The following is a 22,918-nucleotide window of genomic DNA, read 5'->3' on the forward strand; positions in this document are numbered from 1 at the left end:
CCAAGGGACTGGCAGTGACGTCAGCGGACGATGGTGCCCGCGCGGCCCGCTGACGTCACTGCCGCAGCGGTCTCGAGCGAAACCCAAGAATGGGAATTCAGGGAGGGCGAGCCGGAGGGGACCGCGCGGCCAGGGCTCGGGGCGGCGGGCGCGCCGCGTGACCTGCGTTCCTGGAGTCTGCAGGCCGTCCCCCACCCGCGCGGTCGCTTCCCGAGCGGCACAGCAGCCCACGCCACACTACCTCAGCGTGCCCGGGGATACCCCCGAGCCTCCGGGGCCTCGAGCGCGCGCCCCTCCCGCCGCGGGCACCTCCAGGCGCGGGCTGCGAGGGAGGGCGCAGCGGGGCCCGCGCGGCCCTCGGGGTGCGGGGCGCAGGGGACGCAGGGGGCGCGGGGCGCGGGGCCCGGGGGGCGGCCGCTCCCGCCCTCTCGGCCGCTAGCCCGGCTCCCCGGCCGCTGCGGCGGCGCGGCGTCGTGACGTCACGCTGGCGGCGTCGGTGGTTGGCGCAGGGTCCGCGGCTGCAAAGTGTGAATTAGGCCGGGCTCGCGCCGGCGGCGGAGTGAAGTCAGGCTCGGGAGGCGGGGAGGGGCAGGTCTCGGCGGCGGCGGCGGTGGCGGCCGGAGCTGGTGCCTGGTCCCGAGCCCCGTGCGCTGCCGTCTCTCTCGCTTGCATCGCTGCGCTCCGTGCTCGCTCGGCTCCTGCGCTGCCGTCTCGGCTGCCTTTCTCCAGTCGGCCCAGGAGCGCTGGGGCGCCGGCGGCGGAGGAGGCGCGGTTCCCTCCCCGACTTGTGCCTGTGCTGCCCCGGCTTGCACACACCGTCCCCGCTCGGCTGGAGCCGCGGGACTCGCGCCGGGGTCCTCGTCCCCTGGCGCCGCGGCCGCCGCAGCACCTTCCCGCCGGCTGGGCTCCGGGGAGGCGTGAGCCCGGCTTCCCGGCCCCGGGGTCGCCTCCCGCCCTGCCCCCGCCTGGGCCCGGCGCCCCCGAGCCGCGGCCCCTTCCCAGCGCTGGGGCCGGCGGCCGCGGCAGGGCGGGCGCCGCGCGGAGGCAGGGCGGGCGTATTCAATGGAAGTATGTTACCAGCTGCCGGTGCTGCCCCTGGACAGGCCGGTCCCCCAGCACGTCCTCAGCCGCCGAGGAGCCATCAGCTTCAGCTCCAGCTCCGCGCTCTTCGGCTGTCCCAATCCCCGGCAACTCTCCCAGGTAATCGTCGCCGCCGGAGGGCCCCGCGCGCACGGGGGGCTGGTCTCTTTTGTTTCCACCGGGCTTCACCCCTGCGACACCCCCTCAGTCTCCCGGCGCCCACCCCGGCCCCCAGGATGATTCCTTTCTTTGGGGATGTGGAGGCTGACCCTCTTTGCCAGAGCCTTTCCGCTGAGTCCTTGAGGCCGTCCATTCTCGGTCCTCCGGCCTCCTCAGCACCCCCCACCCCCACCGCAGTGGGATCCCTTCAGACCCTCCTCAGGCCTCACACCTTTCCTGCCCAGAGGTTTGAACCGCAGCAATGACTCTCGTTCCTGGCTTTGCTTCTGGAGGCTGGGCTCTTCGTCCTTGGCCGTGGCCATCGAGCACACCTGTTCACCCCCGACACACCTGTACCCTCCCCCCCACGCACACACCTCTGGGTTCGCGCCTCTCCTCACCCAGCTCCCGCGCGCCCCACGCTGCTGGTCCTGCAGTTCTGTCAGAACAATAGGCCTGCAAGCCCCGCCACTGTCTTCTTCGTGCCTCGGTTCTGTGGATGGGCCCCACCGTCGTGTCAGAGGGAGAGGCCCGCCAAGTTTTTCGTGTTTGATTTGACAAGGAGATTTTTGGGAGAGAACCTGCTCACCGGAACACTGTTCTGAATGGCCCAGGACCGGTTGCTCCTCCGATTTTGTTTTTTAATGTAGGGATGCTTTTGGCCACCACCTTGGGGGTGGCTCATTTTTGGTAGTCGGGTTTAAATTAGAGGGGAATGGAAAGAATTGCTTACATCTGAACTGAGTTTCCTCATTTTCTGCTGCCAGATATTAGGTGTTCATGACCACTTTTTCAGTAAAATGTATTTATTTTTCTGACTGGTTAATATCTTGCATGGGACCATGCTTCTGCAGTTATGTTGTATCTTGAGCTAGATCTGTTGTTATAGTTTTTTTTTTAAACATGCAGTGTGGACTGTTAGATTTTGCATCTGGTACCTGCCCAATAAATTGTCATCCGCTTGTTAGCCTGCGTTGTTTCCAGAGAGCAGGAGCTTGTATTGCGATTTCACTCTCCATCCTTTTTATTTAAAATCAGACTTCTCTCACAGCCAAAAGCGGTGCGCTAATGAGATCAGAACTGACATGTAAAAAATGCTGTACTATTAAATAGCATTTTGAAGACTCCATTGTTATGCGTTTGGAAAGGTAGGGCTGTGAGCTGCCTCTAGTGTTGCTAAAGGCATTTGCATGTTCCAGAATTGATAATAGAGTGATATCAGTGCCCTGCTCACAACAGTTTTGACAGTAAATAATGAGAGATTTTGCACTTTGCGAGTGTCATTTTGCTTCCTCAGGTTAGCAGGCACATGACCTTGGTAATTTCCCATTTCCAGGTCGGTCTTAGTAGCAAAGCCAATCACCGATCATTTATAAAAGTAGAAAATACAAATATTTGTACTCCCTGGGGAGAAAATGAATGAGAAGGGATCTTCCAAGGGAATTCAGCCAGGCTGCTTGCTGTGGTTTTAATTAACCCACAGAGACCAGTTTTGAAGGCTGCACCTACTGGGCTCATTTCCTAGTCATAGTTTTAAATGAGTAGTGGAATTTAGCGAATAGGTTTGTAGCACACGAAGTAAATATTGTAGTTGTTACCCGTGTTTTACACTGAAGGCTTAAAAACTTTTCTAAACCCCCAAAGAGAAATGCGTAGGAACTTTGGAAACTTTGGATGGAAATTTTCCTGAGTTAACTTTTTGGTTACTCACGTTGCTCATTGTTCCAGTGATGCTCCCCTCCCCAGGATGCTAAGATGGGTGTGTAAGATTTTATTACTATCCAGACTCTGAGTATTGCTTTATAAGAAAGCATATGTGTTGTTCATTTCATGAGTCCTGGGTGAATTTCATAGTAAAAATGAAACGAGGTGGAAAACTTTGGAATCTCCGTCAGGGCAGAACTTGAGTCTTCAGCATAAAATAGGACAGAAAGTATAGAATGTTTAGGTGACTTTGTAATATCATTTAGGAAGCCTTTTGTAAAAGCCCATTTTTTCCTTTTTTTAGACATTAATAGTTATTGTAATGATCATTTTTCTTCTTAATATTGAGCCCTAGTGGTCTTCTCTGTTCTTTAATTTCGCCCTGGCAGTGGGCATTTAATACATATTTGTTGAGTACTTGGTACTGAAGTGATCTCTGAGCGTTGCTTTCATACATAACAATGTAAAGACAATGCAGCAGCGACTCAGTTGTCCAGAAGGCAGGTTTGGTACTTGTAACTGCAGACTGTGACTGATCTAGGAATTAAGCAGGAAGCACTGCGTAAGCAGAATACATTTGGAAATCCTCTCAGCGCATGTGTGTGTGAGGCAAAATTTTGACGAACTTGCTCTCCAAGTAGCAAACGTGAGATGAGTGGCCTGCAAGAGTCCCTTCTCACCCATGATGGCGCAACTTGACAGCTGACATAGTGATGGCCAGTGACCGAGAGACAGAATCTTCAAAGCCATGGACTTAAAAAGACATCCTGAAGACATTTAGTTTAAGGGCTTGTGTATTGTACAAACAATTTATTGTTAATCAAAATGCTAGAATCTGTTCTTTAAAAATTGGAAGATTTTTCCTTTTTTTCTATTTTATTATTATTATTATTACATTGCTTTTTTTTTCTAATTTTTCATGAAGCAGTTCCTTGTACTGTTTTCTCAAGAAAAGATTTCTGTGCTAAATAGTTAGTGCCTAAATGAACAAGCTTGAGTTACCTGGAAAATTCATTTATGTGGAACACTAGCTCTTCCAAAGATACCGCTAAATGAGGCATTTGCTTTTTGTTTTGAACCATGTAGGTAGGGCTTTTTCAAATGGAGAATGCTTTGTTTTGAACTGCTTGAATAATAAAAAGTCTAAATGAAATCTGTTCTTTGCCATTACGGAATATTTTGTTGCTTGCTAAGTTTTCAGATCTGTTTTTCAGAAATGCCATGAAGGCAAAAATTGCCTTGTTCATCATGTTATCACGTGCCTGGTTCCTTGTATAGGTTATTTCTCAGTAAATATGGAAGCTTGGTTAGTGTGTTGATTGTGTCAGTCATTGCACTTAGGATTATTGCAAACTTTCAGTGCAGCGGAATCAAATCTTAATTGCGTTAGACATGTTATAACGTAATCCGTCATGAAACTATGATAATATGTTAATATTGAACAAAAGGTTGAGATCTAATATGTCAACATGCTTCTGATAAAACAAAAGGCCAAATCCTATGTCTAACTTGGTGTGTGTGCCCTTTTTGTGAGGAAGCATGTCACAATGCTCAACATTGTGTGACTTACTGTGTTTGATGTTCACAACTGGGATTAGTTGTTGAGAAAAAAAAAGAATCAGTAGTTATGTAAAACCCTGTGGTCTTGTTGACCTAACCAAATTTTCCCACCTTCCTTATGCGTAAATACTTTGCAGCTGTAGTCCTTGTTCCCGTAGTCATGCTTTCTCGCCGTCAGTGGTTTTCATAGTATGTGACCTATTATCAGGATCCCATTTATGCCAGAATTGTTCAAAGTCCCTCAGATGAAAGTTGGTTCCTCCTTAAGGATATTAGTGGGGGGAGATAAGATTGTATGTGGTGCAATTATTATATTGGAGTTATCAAGGTGTAATGAGACTATAAGGAAGATACATGTAAATTTCTGGGGTAAATGAGGGTAGTTTTTTGGGGTCATAGAGACTTAGGCCAAAGTTAAGAAGTTGTTTCTAGACAGGTGAGCAAAGGTGGGGGGAGGAGGGGCAAAGATGACCCAGAGCCATTTGTAGGTCAACACTGACTAATAGAACTTTCTGAGAAGGCAGGTTTACAAAAGAGAGAGAGAGAGAGAAAGAGAAAGATCTATATACATCTGCTGGTTTACTCCCCAGATAGATGCAGTGGCTGAAGCGGAGCCAATCTGAAGCTAGGAGCCTCTTCCAGGTCTCCCGCACAGGTAGGTGCTGGGGTCCAAGAACCTGAGCTGCTCTGGGCTGCTCTCCCAGTTAATAAGCAGAGACCTCAATCAGAAGTGGAACAGCCAGGACTAGAACCAGTGCTCAGATGGGATGCCAGTATTGCAGGCTGAAGATTAGCCTGCCCCACTGTACTAACCCACTTCAGTTTTTCTTAAGTGGCTACAAATAACCAGCGGCGACTGTATTGGCAGAGTAGATGTGCATAGTATTACTTCATGAATCATTAGAAGGAAGTCATGCTGATTTATTAGCAATGTATTTTCTGAATTTGAACATTCATGTTTTTAGGTTTTTGTTGTATACAAAATTTTATTCAATAAATATCTCAAGGCAGGATTGGTAATCCCTTCATAATAGAATCACTAGATTGGATCAAATGTAAGAACATTTTTTTTCTTAAGCTGTATGCTTTCACAGTACCAGGTTGAATTATCACATCCCTTTCTTCTCCAGTCATATGTTAATAGGTGTTATTTTAATGAGTGTTTTGTTATTTAGTGTGTGCACCGTGGCACCCTGCATTTGTTTTCAGTTGTGGGTATCAAGAGCATATACTGCCTAAAGTATCATTTATGTTTTTTGCATTTCCCTTTTGTGAAATGTAATTTGCATGTATTAATGTTTCATTTATAAAGATTCCCATATATTCAGCATCAGTTTGTAAATGTGATTTACACCACACCAGTTTATAAATTATTCCAGATTGATGTTAGCTGGTGTAGGTGACTTGTCTATTGAGAAACCTGTATGCAGAAGCCCAAAGTGGGCTGGTGTGGGCAGGTAGTAGCTGCTGGCAGTTTTCCTGTGTAGAGATTTGGGGTTACTGCTCCATGCCTCCACCTGCTGGTGGAGATGCTCCTGCTTTTGCACTGGGCTAGCTGAGGAGAGCCTGTGGCAGGGCAGGGCAATTTAGGGAAGAAGATACATTGTCAATTGGAAAACTAAGTTTCAGCAAAGCCTGTTCTACTCCTTGGAGTTCTGAGTAGATGACTCTAGCCCAGGACACAATACTTGGCAAATGGCGCTTAATAAAAATGTAATTGTTTTGCTCTAGTAAAAATACTTGCTTCTGTTTTTGAACTAACTCCTACGTGTTAGGTACAGTAATTGGTGTCCAATCTTTGTAAAAACTCTGTGATATTACTCCAGTTTTACCAAGGAGCAAACTGAGTTTCAGGACACAAAGCACCTTGCCTAAGGCATCACATGCACTTTTAGAAGGGCTATGATGTCCCGACACTCCTACTTTCTAATCTGACCTGCCTCATCTGTGAAGATGAGTGGGATGTAGTTTGAATTTTAGGTTTTTGCCTTCTAGGTGATGCTGGTTCAGGAATGTCAGGAATTTGACAGATTATCTGATGTGATTATTTGACATAACTGTCACCCTATCTTTTCAAATCAGACCTGTAGTATTGTGTTCCAAATGCCACATTCAGGAGAACATGACTAAACCAAATTATGCTCTGAAGACAGTGGCTAGGGTGGTGAGATGATTCCAGACCACATGGTCTGGTAAGTGCCTGAGAGTGCTGGAGATCTTTGTCCTGGACAGAATGACTCCTCCCCACCAGCTGGGTGAGGGGAGTTGCTGTCTACTAAGGTTTGATGGACTACCTTGTGAATGAGAGGAAGAAGAGGTGAAGGTTGCCTGGTTCTGTGTCCTCCATGGCTCTCTACCCAGCTCCTTCCTGTGCCAGGCAGGCTCTAGTTTAGACAAGATGGAAGTGTAAGTTGTCACTCACGTAAGTAACACAGGAGGCAGTAGAAAGGGGTTAAACACCAGAGCACCAACTCCAGTGTTTGCTTCTGCTTCCTCTACCAGGGGGACAGGAGTGCCCTTGGAGGAACATAGCAAGGGGGTCTCGTGTGTACCCATGCTGGGAATCAAGGAAAAGTATTCTAAAGAATCCTTCAGATTGGCAAACTTTAAAAAGAGTGTGTGGCTTAAGGGCTACACTTAGCCATTGCTAGAATTGAAATTCTGTTTTCTGAAAAGCAATTTGACAAATGAATACAAGAGTTAATACTTGAAAAGTAATACTTTTGGGAATCTCGCCTGAACAAATATGTGGAAATATAGATAAAGAATGTTGGGAGGCCCGACGGCGTGGCTCAGCGGCTAAAGTCCTTGCCTTGAACGCACCACGATCCCATATGCGCGCTGGCTGGTTCTAATCCTGGCAGCTCCACTTCCCATCCAGCTTCCTGCTTGTGGCCTGGGAAAGCAGTCGAGGACGGCCCAAAGCTTTGGGACCCTGCACCCGTGTGGGAGACCCGGAAGAGGTTCCTGGATCCTGGCTTCGGGTCGGTATAGCATCGGCCCGTTGCGCTCACTTGGGGAGTGAATCATAGGACGGAAGATCTTCCTTTCTATCTCTCCTCCTCTCTGTATATCTGACTTTCCAATAAATAAATAAATCTTAAAAAAAAAAAAAAAGAAGAAGAATGGGGCAGGGGAATGGTGGGGGCGTGAGATGGCTAAGTTGGCTAATGTACACCTGTAAGTGTCGACATCCCTTATGGGTGCCAGTTTGTGTCCTGGCTGTTCCACTTCCCATCCAGCTCCTGGCTTATGGCCTGGGAAAGCAGTTGAGGATGGCTGAAGTGCTTGGGACCCTGTGTCTGTGCTGGAGACCCAGAAGATGCTCCTGGCTCTTGGCTTCAAATCAGCTCAACTCAAACTGTTGTGGCCATTTGGAGAGTGAACCAGTTGATGAAAGATCTTTCTTTCTGTCCTCAGAATGAAGGAACAATGCCTTTCCAATAGAAATAAATATATTTAAAAAAATTATCTTTAGGGATATTTGTCTTATATCATTGTGAAAAATTGGAAGTGATACATAATTTATAGATGATTAGATACAGTATTTATTATTATGGAGTACAGTGTTTCTCTTTTTTTAGAAATTTATTTATTTATTTGAAAGACAGAATTGAGAGAGATCGAAATCTTTTGTCTCCTGATTCACTCCCCAAATGGCCACCAGCAGGCAAGACTGTTCCAGGCTGAAGACAGGAGCCTGGAGTTTCTTCTGATTTCCCTCTTGAGAACCGGGCCATGCTCCTGGCTTTTCCAGGTGCATTAGCAGGGAGCTAGCTGCATTGGAAGTGAAGCAGCCAGGTTGCAAACTGGCGCCCATATGAGATGCTTGTTCTGCACTGCAGCTTAAACTGCTATGCCATTGTGCTGACCCCCCCCCCCAGTGTTTATTTCTATATTATGTAATCACTTAAATACAGTGAACAGTTTAAAGGATATGTAGTAATATAGCTTGCAAAAAAGCTAAATGTACTTTATTATTGTTGTTTCAGTATTGTTTACCCATTAAAATGCTTCAAAAATTTGCAGAGTACTTAGTTTCTTTGGGGAAAGAAAACAAAACCTAGGATATCTGCATGTGCTCTTTGTTTAAAGCTAAGTCATAGGAGGGATGTGATTATGGCACAGCATTGCCTGTCAGGGTGCTGGTTTGAGTCCCTGAGGCTGTGCAGGGATCTGACTTCCCTCTGATGTGCCTGAGAAAGCAGCAGCAGATGGCCCTAGGAGTTGGGCTTTTGCTGCTCATGTGGGAGACCTTGGTGGAGTTCCTGGCTCATGGCTTTGGCCTGGCCCGGCCCTGGTTTTATTGTGGCCATTTGGGGAGTAAGCTAGCTGACAGAAGCTGGCTGTCTCTCTCTCTCACACTCTCTCTGTGTAACTAGGCCTCTCAATAGAACTTTTGTTAGTCTTTAATGTGACCAACCTGAATGCCAATAAGAAAAAGGAGGGAAAAAAGGCTGGATGTATCTCAAGCGCCAGCTCAGGTTATCTCTGGATGGTGGAATTTAAGCAGTTTAAACTTTTCTTTATACTCTTTTAATTTGTAACTTTACATAATTTGACCAGTAGTGTTTTAGTGACCTCAGGCTTCTTTAAAACCAAAATAGTGGAGGACTAAAAAAAAATCAAGTGAGTTCTATTTGGGCTCAGATCTCTGTCAGAGCTGTCCAATCTGAGTGGTTGCCATATGGGATTATGTGAAGTCTCAGGATCAGTTAAAACAATAGTTTGAAAAATACTTGTATTAGGGTATTGTTAAGAGAATTGACTGTTCTAGTTCTTTCCAACTTCTCAATTCTGTCATTGGAACTCAATTATGTGAATTCCAGCTATACTTTGTGTTGCTCTGATAATTATAAAATAGTTTTAGTTTCCACAGGAGATTCTAGGAAGTAGAATTAAGTTTTGTTGTTGTTGTTGTTTTTTGAAGAGCTACTCGATGAGCAGTGATGCAAAGATCATGAATAAACATTAATGGTAGAAGAAAGTCTCTGAGAGATCAGATAGATGGGTCATGAAGCTGGAAATAAAAGATACATTTAGGAAAGGGAGTCATATTTTAATACAGACAAATAGATAAAAAGGTTTACATCTTGAATTTGTTCAGTGTGGAACATCCAGATTGAAGAGTCCATTAAGCAATATCTTGGGGGCAAGGTGAGGTTGCTGATGTATTTTGATCTTTGTTACAAATATTTTTTGAAGAGTTTGCCACTAGATCCTTTCAGATAGTTTGAAAAGCAACACCTGGAGTTTCTCAAACCTGTTGAAAAATGTTTGTTTTGTTGTTGTTGGAACTCCCATGCATGAGTTCATCCCCTGCCCCCAGATGCCTGCAGTGGTTGGGACTCAGTGGGCCTGGGCTGGAAACAGTCCAGGTCTGCTGTGCAGGTGGCAGTGTGCAGTCACTTGAGCCGTCAGTGCCTCCTCCTGGGTATGTACTGCTTTGATGCTGGAGTCCAAGGCAGAGCTGGAATTGAAACCCATTCCAAGATGCAGGCATTTTAATTCTCAGGGCCATTCGCAGCAGCTTTCTAAAATCTAAATTTCAGTGTATTGTTTAAATGATGGTGTATTGTTTAAATGATGACTTTAAATGGATCCAGACGAATTGTAACAAGTCGGCATCTTCTGTATGTTTTTAACATCCCAAATTTTTGTCTTATTTTCATTTTACTTTTTCTAAATATTATCCTAATGTATTCTTTTTTTTACTTAAAAGGATTTTATAAATCATAAAAGTTTTTAATAAAAAATTAAGTAAAAATTTTAACAGAAGGGCATTATTGGTGCAGTGGATGGAGACATAAATTTTGTTGGTAGTTATGGGATTCTGCAGGCATCCTGTTATTTATCTTTAAACTTTTTGTTAGGTAACAAGTAGATGTGATTCAGCTTACATTTTCATGGAATTGGCGAAAACGTGACTGGAGAAATGATTTGATACCCAGTGTTTGAAGCAATTGACTTTTAAAAATCAGATCTTTTTATGCTTTGTTTTATTTTATTTACTTTTTTATTTATTTATTTTTAGTTTTAATTTTTTAGTTTTTTATTGGAAAGTTAGATATACAGAGAGGAGGAGTGACAGAGAAGAAGATCTTCCATCCAATGATTCACTCCCCAAGTGAGCACAACGGCTGGTGCTATGCCGATCTGAAGCAAGGAGCCAGGAGCCAAGAACTTCTAGGTATCCCACACGGTTGCAGGGTCCCAATGCTCTGGGCCATCCTCAATTGCTTTCCCAGGGCACAAGCAGGGAGCTGGATGGGAAGTGGAGCCACCGGGATTAGAACCGGCGCCCATATGGGATTCTGGCGCATTCAAGGCGAGGACCCTAGCAGCTAGGCCGTGCTGCTGAGTGTCCCCTCCACCGCCCCCCCCCTTTTTTTTTTTTTTTGGAAAGGCGGATATACAGAGAGGAGACGCAGAGAGGAAGATCTTCTGTCCGATGATTCACTCCCCAAGTAAGCACAACGGCCGATCCGAAGCCAGGAGCCTCTTCTGGGTCTCCCACACAGGTGCAGGGTCCCAAAGCTTTGGGCTGTCCTCAACTGCTTTTCCGGGCCACAGGCAGGGCGCTGGATGGGAAGCAGGGCTGCCGGGATTAAAACCAGCGCCCATATGGGATCCCAGGCATACAAGGAGAGGACCTTAACCACTGCGCCATTGCCCTGGCCCCCCCCCTTTTTTTTAAAGATTTATCTATTTTTACTGGAAAGGTGGATATATAGACAGGAGGAGAGACATAAAGTTCTTCCAATGCTTTGCTCCCCAAGCACCTGCAACAGCTGGAGCTGAGCCAATCAGGAGCCAGGAGCTTCCTCCAGGTCTCCCACGCGGGTGCAGGGTCCCAAAGCTTTGGGCTGTCCTCAACTGCTTTCCCAGGCCACAAGTAGAGAGCTGGATGGGAAGTGGAGCGGGGCTGCTGGGATTAGAACCGGCGCCCATATGGGATCCTGGTGTGTTCAAGACGAGGACTTTAACCACTATGCTATCGTGCTGGGGCCAAGAAGGGACAATTTTACAAAGTGAGATCTGTGCTTCATTTCCAAGATGACTTGAAATGAACCTCTGTGGGAAGGAATTCTGCTGTGTTCTGCACTGTTCAAGGCACATTTGGCCTGCTGTAGTCTCGTTTTTCACTAAAATTCTACCACCACAGCCAGTTGAAATTAAAAAAAGAAATACTTTTAAAAATGTATAAATGTACTTGAGAGGCATGGGGAGAGATGAGAAAAGGGAGAGGGGCAGCAAGAACTATTTCTTGCATGTTTCACTCGCACATGCTGCTTGTGCTGGGCCAGTCAGAAGCCAGAAGTCTGTGGCTCCCATCTGTTTCTCCCACAAGTGTGGGGAAGGGGTCCAGATGCTCTGCCTCCCAAAGCACACCTTAACAGGAAGCCAAACAAGAACAGAGTGTGACTGGAACCTGGGAATGGAGAGGAGCAGTGTGGGCAACCCATGCTGTGACTTCACTGCTGGGTCAAATGTACACTCCTTGAAGTGATTCTGAAGATGAGGTCAACTGGTATTAGTGTGCTGAACACATGTGCAGGTTCTTCACACAATTCAAATCCAACTCCTGCTTGTGCGTGGCCCTGTATGGTCTGCCCCTTGGTGCCCCTTCATCCCTTCTCACAAAGGTCTCCTCATTGTTTGTGAATGTGCTAGCTTTGTTTCTCCCTTCCCCTTTGCACTTGCTGCTTCCTTGGACTTGGGTTCTTATGTGCTCGCTGTCTCACAGGCCACAGCCCAACCTCTGTGGAGAAGCTCCCTTGGACCACCCTGTGTAAGATGGTACCCTTCCCCTTTCTGTTCATAGCACACATCAGAAACTTGGTGATGCCTCTCTGGCCCTCCACCCTTGCTCAAGCCCTGTCTCCACCACCCTAGGTTGTGTTCAGAGTGCAGGGATCTGTTTCATCCTGCTCACTACTGGGACAACACAAAGTAAGTGAATAAAACTTGACTTTTAGTTGCATGCTTGTTAAAAGACATATTCCACTCTAACTTTGCTTTTTGAGTCCCAAATTATAGTTTCATTTTGTAATTCCAGCTAGTCACTTCCTCCAGTATTCCATCTTCATCTTTGTAATGTTTTGGCATTGCCCTTGGTGGTATTGGGCCTATCTTTGGTCTCTCTAGTTTTAGTTGTAAGAATACACCAAGGTTTAGAAAACTCGCCCAAGATAATACCTGTGTGTGATATTTCTGGGGTTGGAACTTAAATCTCTTGCTCACTTGAGCTCCTCTCTGCTGTGTAGCTGTGCAGGCTGATGGTTTTGGTGAGTGGGAAGCATAAATCCTGAATTAGAATAGGAGCCATATCTATTTGGAATAGAAATATAAACACATTGTTTGTTTCTGTAAGAAGTGGGTGATACTTGTTAAAAGGAGCTTTAAAAAGTAACTTGAATTTCTTAGGACTAAAGTTAATACATGCTATAAATACATGTTGTACCTGTTAATACAAGTTAATACATGTTATAAAATGCATCGAGGATACAAAAAATGAAGGAAACACTAGTCATAGACCTTTCCTCTGAGAGACTCCCTTAATGTTTCACTTTGGTATCTTTTCTGTGAAGAAACAAAATGTGATGATCATCTTGTCCATAAGTCTTTAATTTCAAAGTTACTTCCTAATGTAATTACTAGACCAAAGCGTATTGTCAAATCTCTTTGCAGAATGATGATGCCAACTTACATTTCCATGGGCAGCATGTGAGTGTCTTTTTATGTCTTTCCAATATTTTCAGTTTCCATGTCTTAAAGCTTTGTTGAAATTAAACTTGTAAAATGTATTATGAACTGCATGCTTTCTGTGAATCATTTGTCAATTACCCATTTTTCTTTTGGAAATTAACATATTTTAAAATCAATTTTATACTATTTTATATTGAGTTTGAACATTTTGCCGTATTTGAGACAAGCCTCACATATTTCTACCTTATGTATTTAACATTTTTTACTTACTTGAGACCAAGCTTCCATCTGCTGGTTCATTGCCCAAATACCCACAACAGGCTAGGCTGGGCCCGGCCATGTCAAAGCTGGGAGATAGGAACTCAGACCAGATCTCCCAAGTGCTTGATCCATCACTTGCTGCCACTCGGTACTAACATTGCTGACAGGACACTGGAATCCAGAGTGGAGCTGGATATTGAACCCAGATTCTCTGATACAAGATGTTGGAATCCTAGATGGTGTCTTAACCATGATGCCAGATGCTTGTCCTTTTTTTTTTTTTTTTTTAATTTAAAAGAGACAGACACAGATCTCCATCTACCCGTTTACTCCCCAGACACCTGTAGCAACCAGGGATGTTCCAGGTTGGACTCAGGAACCATGAATTCAGTCTTGGTCTCCTATGTAGGTAGCAGGGACCAGGTATTTGAACCATTTCTTGCTGCCTCTCAGGGGGCATGTTAGAAGGAATTGGAATTGGGAACAGAGCTGGGACTTAGACCTGGTGTGTTTCCAGTATGAGAATGTGATTGTCTTAAGTGGTATCTTAGCTACTATGACAAATTCCTGCTCCTTTACCTTATTTTTAGTAAGATGTTCTACCTACACTGCAAAGCGTTTATCTGGTGTTAAATCTCTTTAAGGATGTAATGGAATTTATTTTAGATATTTATTTATTGTGAACCCAGTGTGATGGCTGAATGGCTAAATCCTTACCTTGCAGGTATTGGGATCCCATATGTTTGCCAGTTTCTGTCCTGGCCACATCACTTCCCATCCAGGTCTCTGCTTATGCTCTTGGAAATCAGTAGAAGATGGAGCCAGGGCCTTGAGATCCTGCACCGGCATGGAAGACCCGAAAGCAGCTCCTAGTTCCTAATTGCCTCAAGTCAGCCTGTTGGCAGCTGTTTGGGGAGTGAACCAGCAAATGGAAGATTTTCTCTCTCCTCTTTGTAAATTGCCTTTCCAATAAAAATAAATAAATCCTTTTATTTATTTGAAAGGGTTACAAAAAAATTGTTTTAGAAGGATAAATAGAAAATCAGAGCATGCAAACTTTCATTCATTGGTTTATTCTCAAAATGGCTTCAAACAGCCAGCGCTCGCCCAAGCTGAAGCCAGGAGCTTTTTCTGGGTCTCAAATTGGATCCAGGGGCCCAAGCACATGGCCCACCCTCCACTACTCTCCCAGGCACAACAGCAGGGAGCTGGATTGGAAGTAGAACTGCTGGACATGAACCAGCAGCCTCACAAGGAGCAGCTTAACTTGCTATACCACTATGCTATATTTGGGAAAAAATATGAACTGATTGTACAGCCGAAGCACTCTTGAGTTGAGGCAGTTAGCACACAATTTACCCCTCCAGCAAATATTTTAAGTTTCGTGATACCTCCAATTTTAAAGAAAAAATGGAAAGTAGGACCTATTTTAGACAAACTTGCTAAAATCTTTAAGTTTTTAAAGGCAGTTTGTCTTGCAAACATTTGAGGGGATTTGGTGATTCATCATAATATCAGAAGGGAACCATTTGGAAGGAAAAACAGGACCCTTTCTAGCTGGAATGCGTGGAGGCTGCTTTGTGATTTGGGAAATTTTTGTGGGAAATACAGTTTTAATAGCATTGTAGAGGGTTTTCCTAGCAGTGTATTTTAAAATTTCTTTCTTTAATGTTAGGATGCCTTAGAGCAAGATCCCAGTAAGCTGTTCAAGAGGAACCAGTGGAAATACAAAGATACAATTTTAGAATTGTATTTGTGTGTTTTTTTTTTTTAACTTCTAAGTTAGATTACATAAAGGTAAATTCATAGATACGCGGTTTGTAAGTCAGTTTACTAGAAATTTGCAGCTTGCTACCTCAGAGACTGTTAATGATGGTGAGTTTTTTTCAACTCCCACCTCCTGAAGGAGGAGGAGCCTAAGTGAAAATATCTAACATTGTGAAGGGATTCTGAAGTTCCCTCATCATGCCCTTGATTAAACCTTGCTTGCTTTCTAAGTCCAGTTACCTTCAGCTTTTAACTTGAGGCTGTTTGACTCAGATGGTTTATTTGATTTTATTACCCAACTTTGGTTTCTTTTAAAGTTGCAGCCTAGGGATTAACTCATAGAGCATAGCTGGCCTTGTCCCCTAATCTATCTTGACTTCAGTGCGTTTGGTTAGACTGAGTTCCTTGACAGTGGACACTATTTAGCTGTGTTCAGCAGCTGTAGATAGTGCATCGGACCTTTATCCTGCTTGCCTGTGACTCAGTCCTGTGGATAGGATAGTCCAGCTTTCTGCTATACCCACACACTGCTTTTTTCTCCTTCCCAGTGGTGCTAACTCATCCCTGCTGTGACACCCAGTGTTTTGTTTTAAAATATCTCTGCTATCAAGATGTGCCCTATTAGTCATTAGAATAACTAAAGGAATTTAAAGAGCCTCTTGAAGTGGTATTAGCATTCACATTCTCTCATAGGAAACTGAGGGATGATACTGTCTGAAAGGGGGGTGGTTTTCTTTCTCTTAGAGATTGTGTATAAGATGGTAGGATCTCTCCTGGACCCTTGGTTGGTATATAGGTTGAACCCTGTCATTGAGTAACCAGATGACTCCAGGTAGCCCTTATCTTCAGTAACCTGTGGGCCATAATCTGAGGTCAGTATACCTTCTTTGCACTGAACCAAAGAGAAGTAGTTTTAAATTTTGTTAGTTCAGACCTGGATTAGCCCATTCCTATATAACACCACTGATGTTCACTAGTGTGAGCCACGTAGATCATTTAAAATGTTTTTGTGGCCATTTTTTGGTAAGTTGTGTATATTATATGCAGATATATAACAAAAATATTGATGTGTTATAGGTTTGGGTAGTGAGTCTTCAAAATCCAATCTTTTTACACTCGAAGCACATCTTGGTTCTGATTAGTACTGTTTTCTGTGCCCTGTAGCTGCAGGTAATTCTTGTTGGCAGCACAGCTTTAGAAATAATGGTGTGGTAAGCATACCGTTTCATTTTAGAAATAATAGTGTTATGGCACATAACATATGTCAGGAGAGGTCAGGTGTTGGAATACCTCCACCCTCCTCCCACGCCTTGTTAATTAGACATATTTGTAGTCTGATATTTTACAGTTCTGCACATTTTCCACTTTTAAACTTTTAATTTGGGGTGAGTGCTTGGTCTGGTAGTTATGATGCAGGTTAGGATGCCCATGCTCCTCATTGGAGAGATTGGGTTCAACTCCCATCTCTCATTCATGAGTCCAGCTGTCTGCTTATGTGACTTCGAGAGTCAGCAGTGGTGCCCCGATCATTGATTTCTGTCATCTGCAAGGAGACCTGACTTGGATTCTGGCTCTTGATTGACATCCTCTGACTTGTTATGGGCATTTGAGGGAGTGAACTCATAGATGAATACTCAATTTGTTTCTTCAGATAAACCATTAAATTCAATTACTAGCTTTGGTGATGTCAAGATACTGTAGAAATTGGCTTAGTTTGGCTAATCTCCCTTTGCAGATACCGGGATCCCAAATAGGTGCTGGTTCATGCCTAGTTTGCCCCATTTCTCTTCCTGCTCCCTGCTTGTGGCCTGGGAAAGCAGCAATAGAGGATGGCCTAAAGCCTTGGGATCTGAAAGAAGCTCCTGGCTTCAGATCAGCTTAGGTCCAGCTGTTGCAGCCATTTGGGGAGTGAACCAGCATGTGGAAAATGTTTCTTTTGTCTCCTTCTCTCTGAAAATCTGTCTTTACCATAAGAATAAATAAATTTAAAAAAAAGAAAAAAGAAAGAAATTGGCTGCATCTTTAGAGAAAGAGTAGAGTTTCCAGTATGAGAACAGAAGAGGTTTTAGCTTTATTTTGCTTCTTTGGGTTGAGCTGCTTTACTTTCTTGGTTTAGGGAGGAGGAAACAATCTTAAATTGTGGTTTTATGAGGAACAGTGCTGTGCTTGGTGGGACCGGCTCTCATCCTTCTTCAGACAGATTTTTTTTTATGTTAAGAAGAGCTGCTGGGTGAAAAAAGTCATAATGTTTTCTTTGGGGTCAGGTTCTGAAATTACCTCTTCCATTGAGAATTGGCTTAATCTTCCAGATAAAGCAGAAAGGTTTTGTTTTGTTTTGTTATGGTTCTCTTTTCTTCAAGTAGAAAAGGCTTAGTTCTATAGAGCTAATGTTATTTGGTTAATGCTGCAAGCTTGTGTCCTTGAGGAACATAAGTAGATAATCCAGTAATAAGAAAGAATATAATTGGCAGGCTCAGCCTGGTAGCCTAGTGGCTAAAGTATTCGCCTTGCACATGTCAGGATCCCATATGGGTGATGGTTTGTATCCTGGTGGTCCCGCTTCCCTTCCAGTTCCCTGTTTGTGGCCTGGGAAAACAGCACTGCCCAAACAAAGCCTTTGAACCCTGCCCCCACGTGGGAGACCCAGAAGAAGCTCCTGGCTCTTGGCTTCAGATCAGCTAAGCTCTAGTCATTGTGGCCACTTAGGGAATGAACCAGCAGATGGAAGATCTTTCTTATTGTCTTTCCTTCTCTATATATTTGCCTTTCCAATAAAAAATAAATCCTAAAAAAAAAAAAATAGATTGCAGAGAATCTTTGGGCATCTTTGGGAGTCTTAGCCAAAGACTGCATGTTTCATATCATTATTAAGCCTTGCAGGATAAGTATTCATTTACCCTCTCTGGAATTCTCTAATGCAATAATGTCAGTTTTTAAAAAGGGTAAGATCAGGTAATATTACATATGTGCAAGATAATAATTTATAATCCTCCTACCATAGCAGTTTTCCCAAGCTTCATTTGTTTTGTTTTTCCTTTAAAGATTAACTTATTTTTATTGGAAAGGCAGATTTACAGAGAGAAAGACCTTCACTCCCCAAAAGGCCATAACAGCTGGAGCTGAGCTGATCCTAAGCTTGGAGCCAAGAGCTGCTTCTAAATCTCCCACGGTCCAAGGCTTTGGGCCATCCTCTGCTGCTTTCCCAGGCCACAAACAGGGAGCTGGATAGGAAGTGAACTTCTACATGTACTGGTACCCATATGGGATCCTGGCATTTCAAGGGGGAGAATAAGCCAATTGAGCCATTGTGCTGGTCCCCTATGCTTCATTTGTTTATTTAAAAGTCAGAGTTACAGAAAGGGAGAATGAAAAAAGAAGCAAGATCTTCGTTCTGCTGATTTCACTTCCTAAATGTCTGCAAGGACTGGGCCAGGCCAAAGCCAAGAGCTTTTTTCTGATCTCCCATATAGTTACAGGGACCCAAGCACTTAAGTCATCTTTCACTGCTTTCCTAGATACATGAACAAGGGGCTGGATTGGAAATGGAGTAGCCAGGACTTCAACTGATGCCCACATGGAATGCTGTCATCACAGGTGACAACCTGCTGTGCTACGGTGTTGGTTCCTGTAACATTGTTTTATGCATATTCTAATATAGTTGTTGGGGCATGCACTTACATATCTTGAATCAGGTATCTGGATCCAATTATTTTCTCTACTTCCTGATTAAAGCTTCCTGCTCATCTCATGTACCTTTTTTTATTATTATTACAAAGTCAAATATACAGAGAGGAAGCTCCAATGATTCACTCCCCAAGTGAGCACAACGGCCAGTGCTGCTCTGATCTGAAGCTGGGAACCAGGAACCTCCTCCAGATCTCCCACGCGGTTGCAGGGTCCCAAGGCTCTGCGCCATCCTCAACTGCTTTCCCAGGGCACAAGCAGGGAGCTGGATGGGAAGTGGAGCAGATGGGATTAGAACCGGCACCCATATGGGATCCCAGCCCGTTCAAGGCGAGGACTTTAGCCGCTAGGCCACAGTGCTGAGCCCAACTCATGCACCTTTGTAAGATGCAGGTGATGTTTAAGCAACTGAGTTCCTGTACCAACCTGGGAGTTCAGGATTGAGCTCCCAGCTCCTGGCTTGGCCAAGTTCAGCCCTACCTATTGAAGCCATTTGTGAACTGAACTAATGGCTAGGACCCCCCTCCACTCTTATTCTTTCTTTGCGTCTCAAATAAATTTTAAAGGAATAAGTTGCAAGTATTAAATATATTTAACTCTGTAGCTTTTTTGAATACTTTAAACACTTTTAAAGAATATGAACTTACAGTGTTACTTAGTTATGTAATAATGAAGCATTTTACTGTCCTACAATAGCTTGGGATTATCCAAAGGCTGGTGAGGCAGTTCTGCTCCATGAAGTTAAATGAGGATCTATTTTTCATGGTTGTCAGTTGCTACCAAATTACATTTCAACCTTTGAAAAAGAGGAAGAGGTGAAATTCTGTGTAGTTTCCCAGTGAGGAGGTAAGAAACTTTTTTGCTCATGTTATTTTGGTTATAGCTGAGTCACAGAGCTATGCCTAGCTGCAAAGGAGGCTGGTGGTAATACCCAAGGAAAACATGAAGATAGATTTTTGGGGAACACTGCATTTTAGTCTGCTACAGTTTAGAAAAATAACAACCTTTAATAAAGGGAAGGATTTTAAAGAGATTTAAAGTAGGATGCTTATGATTTTAACTGTTAAAGGTTATGTAGTTTATTAGATGTATATCACAGATGAGTATCCAAATTTGTTAAATGTTTACATTGTTTTAAATAGTTTGCTTTTAGAGATGTCGTTACAAAAGCACAGCCTTCTCCACATCTTGGGTTGTTTCCCTAAGGATGGTTTTATAGAAGTGGAATTATTGATTCTAATAACATGAACCTTTTAATAGAATTTTTATTTCTGTATTACATTTTTAATACAACCATTTCAGTACTCTGTGGAGTGATCAATGACCAATAGTATAAACTTTGAAATATGTTATGCTCTTGAACTCAGAATAAAAACGATAGAACTCTTCCCAGCATTCCAGCTGATACTACGCAATAATGTATCCTACTCTTTTCCAGTAAGGTTATCGTAAAGGTTCTTGAGAAATAGGCCACAAGCAATTTGAAGGGGTCTAGCTTTTTGTGATGGTGGGTGATTCCCTTTGCTGTGTGTGGATTTGAGACGTCTGAAAGAGTGTCAGTGCTTCAGCTCAAGTAGTTTCAAGTTTCGGTAGTGTTTGGGAATGAACCTAGGAGGCCGGAGGGACTCAGATACTTTTGGTTGTCTCTGAAGTTGCATGTATGCATGTACATAGGACTCTTAAAAGACCCTGAAGTGGACCTGGTGCGATGGCTTAGTGGCTAAATACTCATGTTGTACACACCAGAATCCCATATTGGCTGCTCCACTTCCCGTCCCGCTCCCTGCTTGTAGCCTGGCCAGGCAGTCGAGGATGGCCCAAAGCCTTAGGACCCTGCACCCCCATGGAAACCCTGAGGAAGCTCCTGGCTTTGAATTGGCTCAGCTCCCAAGGTTGAGGCCAGTTGAGCAGTAGACCAGTGGATGGAAAATTTTCTGTCCTTCTCACCGCACCTGAGTGGGAAACCAAGAAGAAGCTCCTGGCTTCAGATTGGCTCAGCTCCAGCCTTTGCGGCTGCTTGTGGAGTGAACCAGCAGATGAAAGATCTTTCTCTGTATTTCTCCTTCTCTCTATAAATCTGACTTTTCAATAAAAAAATAAATAAAAACCTTAAAGGAGGAAACAAAGAGCCTATGGTAATTTAACAAAGAAAGAAGGAAAAAGAGTCTATGGTGAGTTTAACATAGGGCCAACAGGAAAACAAGCTGAATCTGAAATGTGCTCCCCTATCCACACACACACACATCTGTTAACAGACCTGGAAACTTTTGTGCCTGCAGGTTATTGATCATAACCTCTGTCTAATCTCAGAGTGATTCATAAGTTAAGGAAAAGCGCAGCATCTACAATGCTAGGCTTAAAAATAAACAACTGGGCCCAGCGTATTGGCATATATGGCTAATCCTACACCTGAGATACAGCATCCCAAACGGATTCTGGTTCATATCCCAGCTGCTTGCTTCACTTCTGATCATGCTCTCTACTAATGACCTGAGAAAGCAGTAGAGGATGGTTCAAGTCATTGGGCCCCTGCATCCGTGTGGGGGAGACAAAAAAGCTCCTGGCTCCCCGCTCTGGCCATTGATGCCATTTGCGGAGTGAATCAGCAATGAAAAGTCTCTCTCTTTGTAATTTTGACTTTCAAGTAAAATAAATAATTTTTAAAACATAAATAACAGATATAAATGGCAGTATATTACAGAGGAAACAGAAGTTTGGGCTCTACACTAAACTAAACTGAATAAAAACAGCAGCATTATCTCTAATGGGGGAAAATCCAGAATCTAGGACAGTAAAATCTGTAGGTTAAACAACCACCACAAAATTGTAGAATGTAAAGAATCAAAAGGTAAGACCCGTACACAGGGACAAAGTACATATAAAATATTAATACTGTGGAAAAGTGTTAGCGTTAGGAAAGCAGATACAGGAACTGTGCTGTCTTTGCAACCTTGCTACAAATTATATCTAAATTTATTTCAGACTAAGAACTTTAAAAATCGAGGGAAAATCTGAAGTTGCATTTAATATCTGAAATGAAACGATTCCACAGTAGATTGGAGATGATGAAATCAGTGAACGTGAAGTCAAACCAGTAGAAGTTACTCAGTCTCAAAAGCAGAGATGTATTTGAAGACAGAAGAACAAAGCCTTAGAGATAGGTAGAAAATATATAGAAATATACATGTGACAGGAGTCCCAGAAAAAAGTGCTGAGAAATATGACATTTCAGGAAATTTTTCAGATTTGCTGAAGAACATTGAAAGATACATCCTGAAGTAGGGTGTACCTCACCAGGATTAATGCAAAGGACCTACACACAGATATAACATGTTTGAACTATTGAAAGATAAGAGTCGAAAGGACAGTAGAAGCACAGCTTCCATAGAAGGGAGGGGTGATGTGATTAATTGCTGATTTCTTCCTAGAAATAAGGCAAAAGGAAGTACAAGGATATATTCAAAGTACTGAAAGAGATGCTGAATAATCCTTTATAAATTTTAAAACAGGTGGGCCAGCACAGTAGCCTAGTGGCTAAAGTCCTTGCCTTGCTAGCATGTGCTGGGATACCATATGGGTGCCGGTTCATATCCCAGTTGCTCCACTTCCCATCCAGTTCCCTGCTTGTTGCCTGGGAAAACAGTTGAGAAAGGCCAAAAGCCTTGTGACCCTGTGCCTGTGTGGGAGACCTGGAAGGAAGCTCCTGGCTCTTGGCTTCAGATTAGCTCAGCTCCAGCTGTTGCAGCCACTTGGGGAGTGAAGCATTGGCTGGAAGATCTATCTGTCTCTCCTTCTTCTCCTGCCTTTCCAATAAAATAAGTTTTTTTAAAAAATGGTCACACAAATATATTCTTATACAAAGACTGAGACAATTTATAACCAAAGGCCTGCCTTCCAAGACTGGTTGGCAGGAAATGATAGCAGATGGTAGCTCAGATCCACAGGAAGAGGAAAAAGATGGAAACGTCAGAATGAAGGCTAATATAAGTCTTTA

General features: G+C 43.8%; 1 protein-coding gene across 1 annotated transcript in view; it reads left to right on the forward strand.

Annotated features, from left to right (window-relative positions):
- Positions 1 to 1,041: 1,041 nt before the first annotated feature.
- Positions 1,042 to 22,918, forward strand: part of PDE7A (phosphodiesterase 7A) — a 115,697-nt gene continuing 93,820 nt past the window's right edge. Inside the window, exon 1 of the mRNA XM_040994895.1 lies at positions 1,042 to 1,200. Within this exon, the coding sequence (XP_040850829.1) occupies positions 1,063 to 1,200 (138 nt within the window). The 5' untranslated portion in view covers positions 1,042 to 1,062. The remainder of the gene's footprint in view (positions 1,201 to 22,918) is intronic.

The sequence above is a fragment of the Ochotona curzoniae genome, unplaced genomic scaffold (genome assembly GCF_017591425.1).
Source record: "Ochotona curzoniae isolate NIBS_2020 unplaced genomic scaffold, NIBS_Ocur_1.0 contig_1071, whole genome shotgun sequence".
Classification (NCBI taxonomy): domain Eukaryota; kingdom Metazoa; phylum Chordata; class Mammalia; order Lagomorpha; family Ochotonidae; genus Ochotona; species Ochotona curzoniae.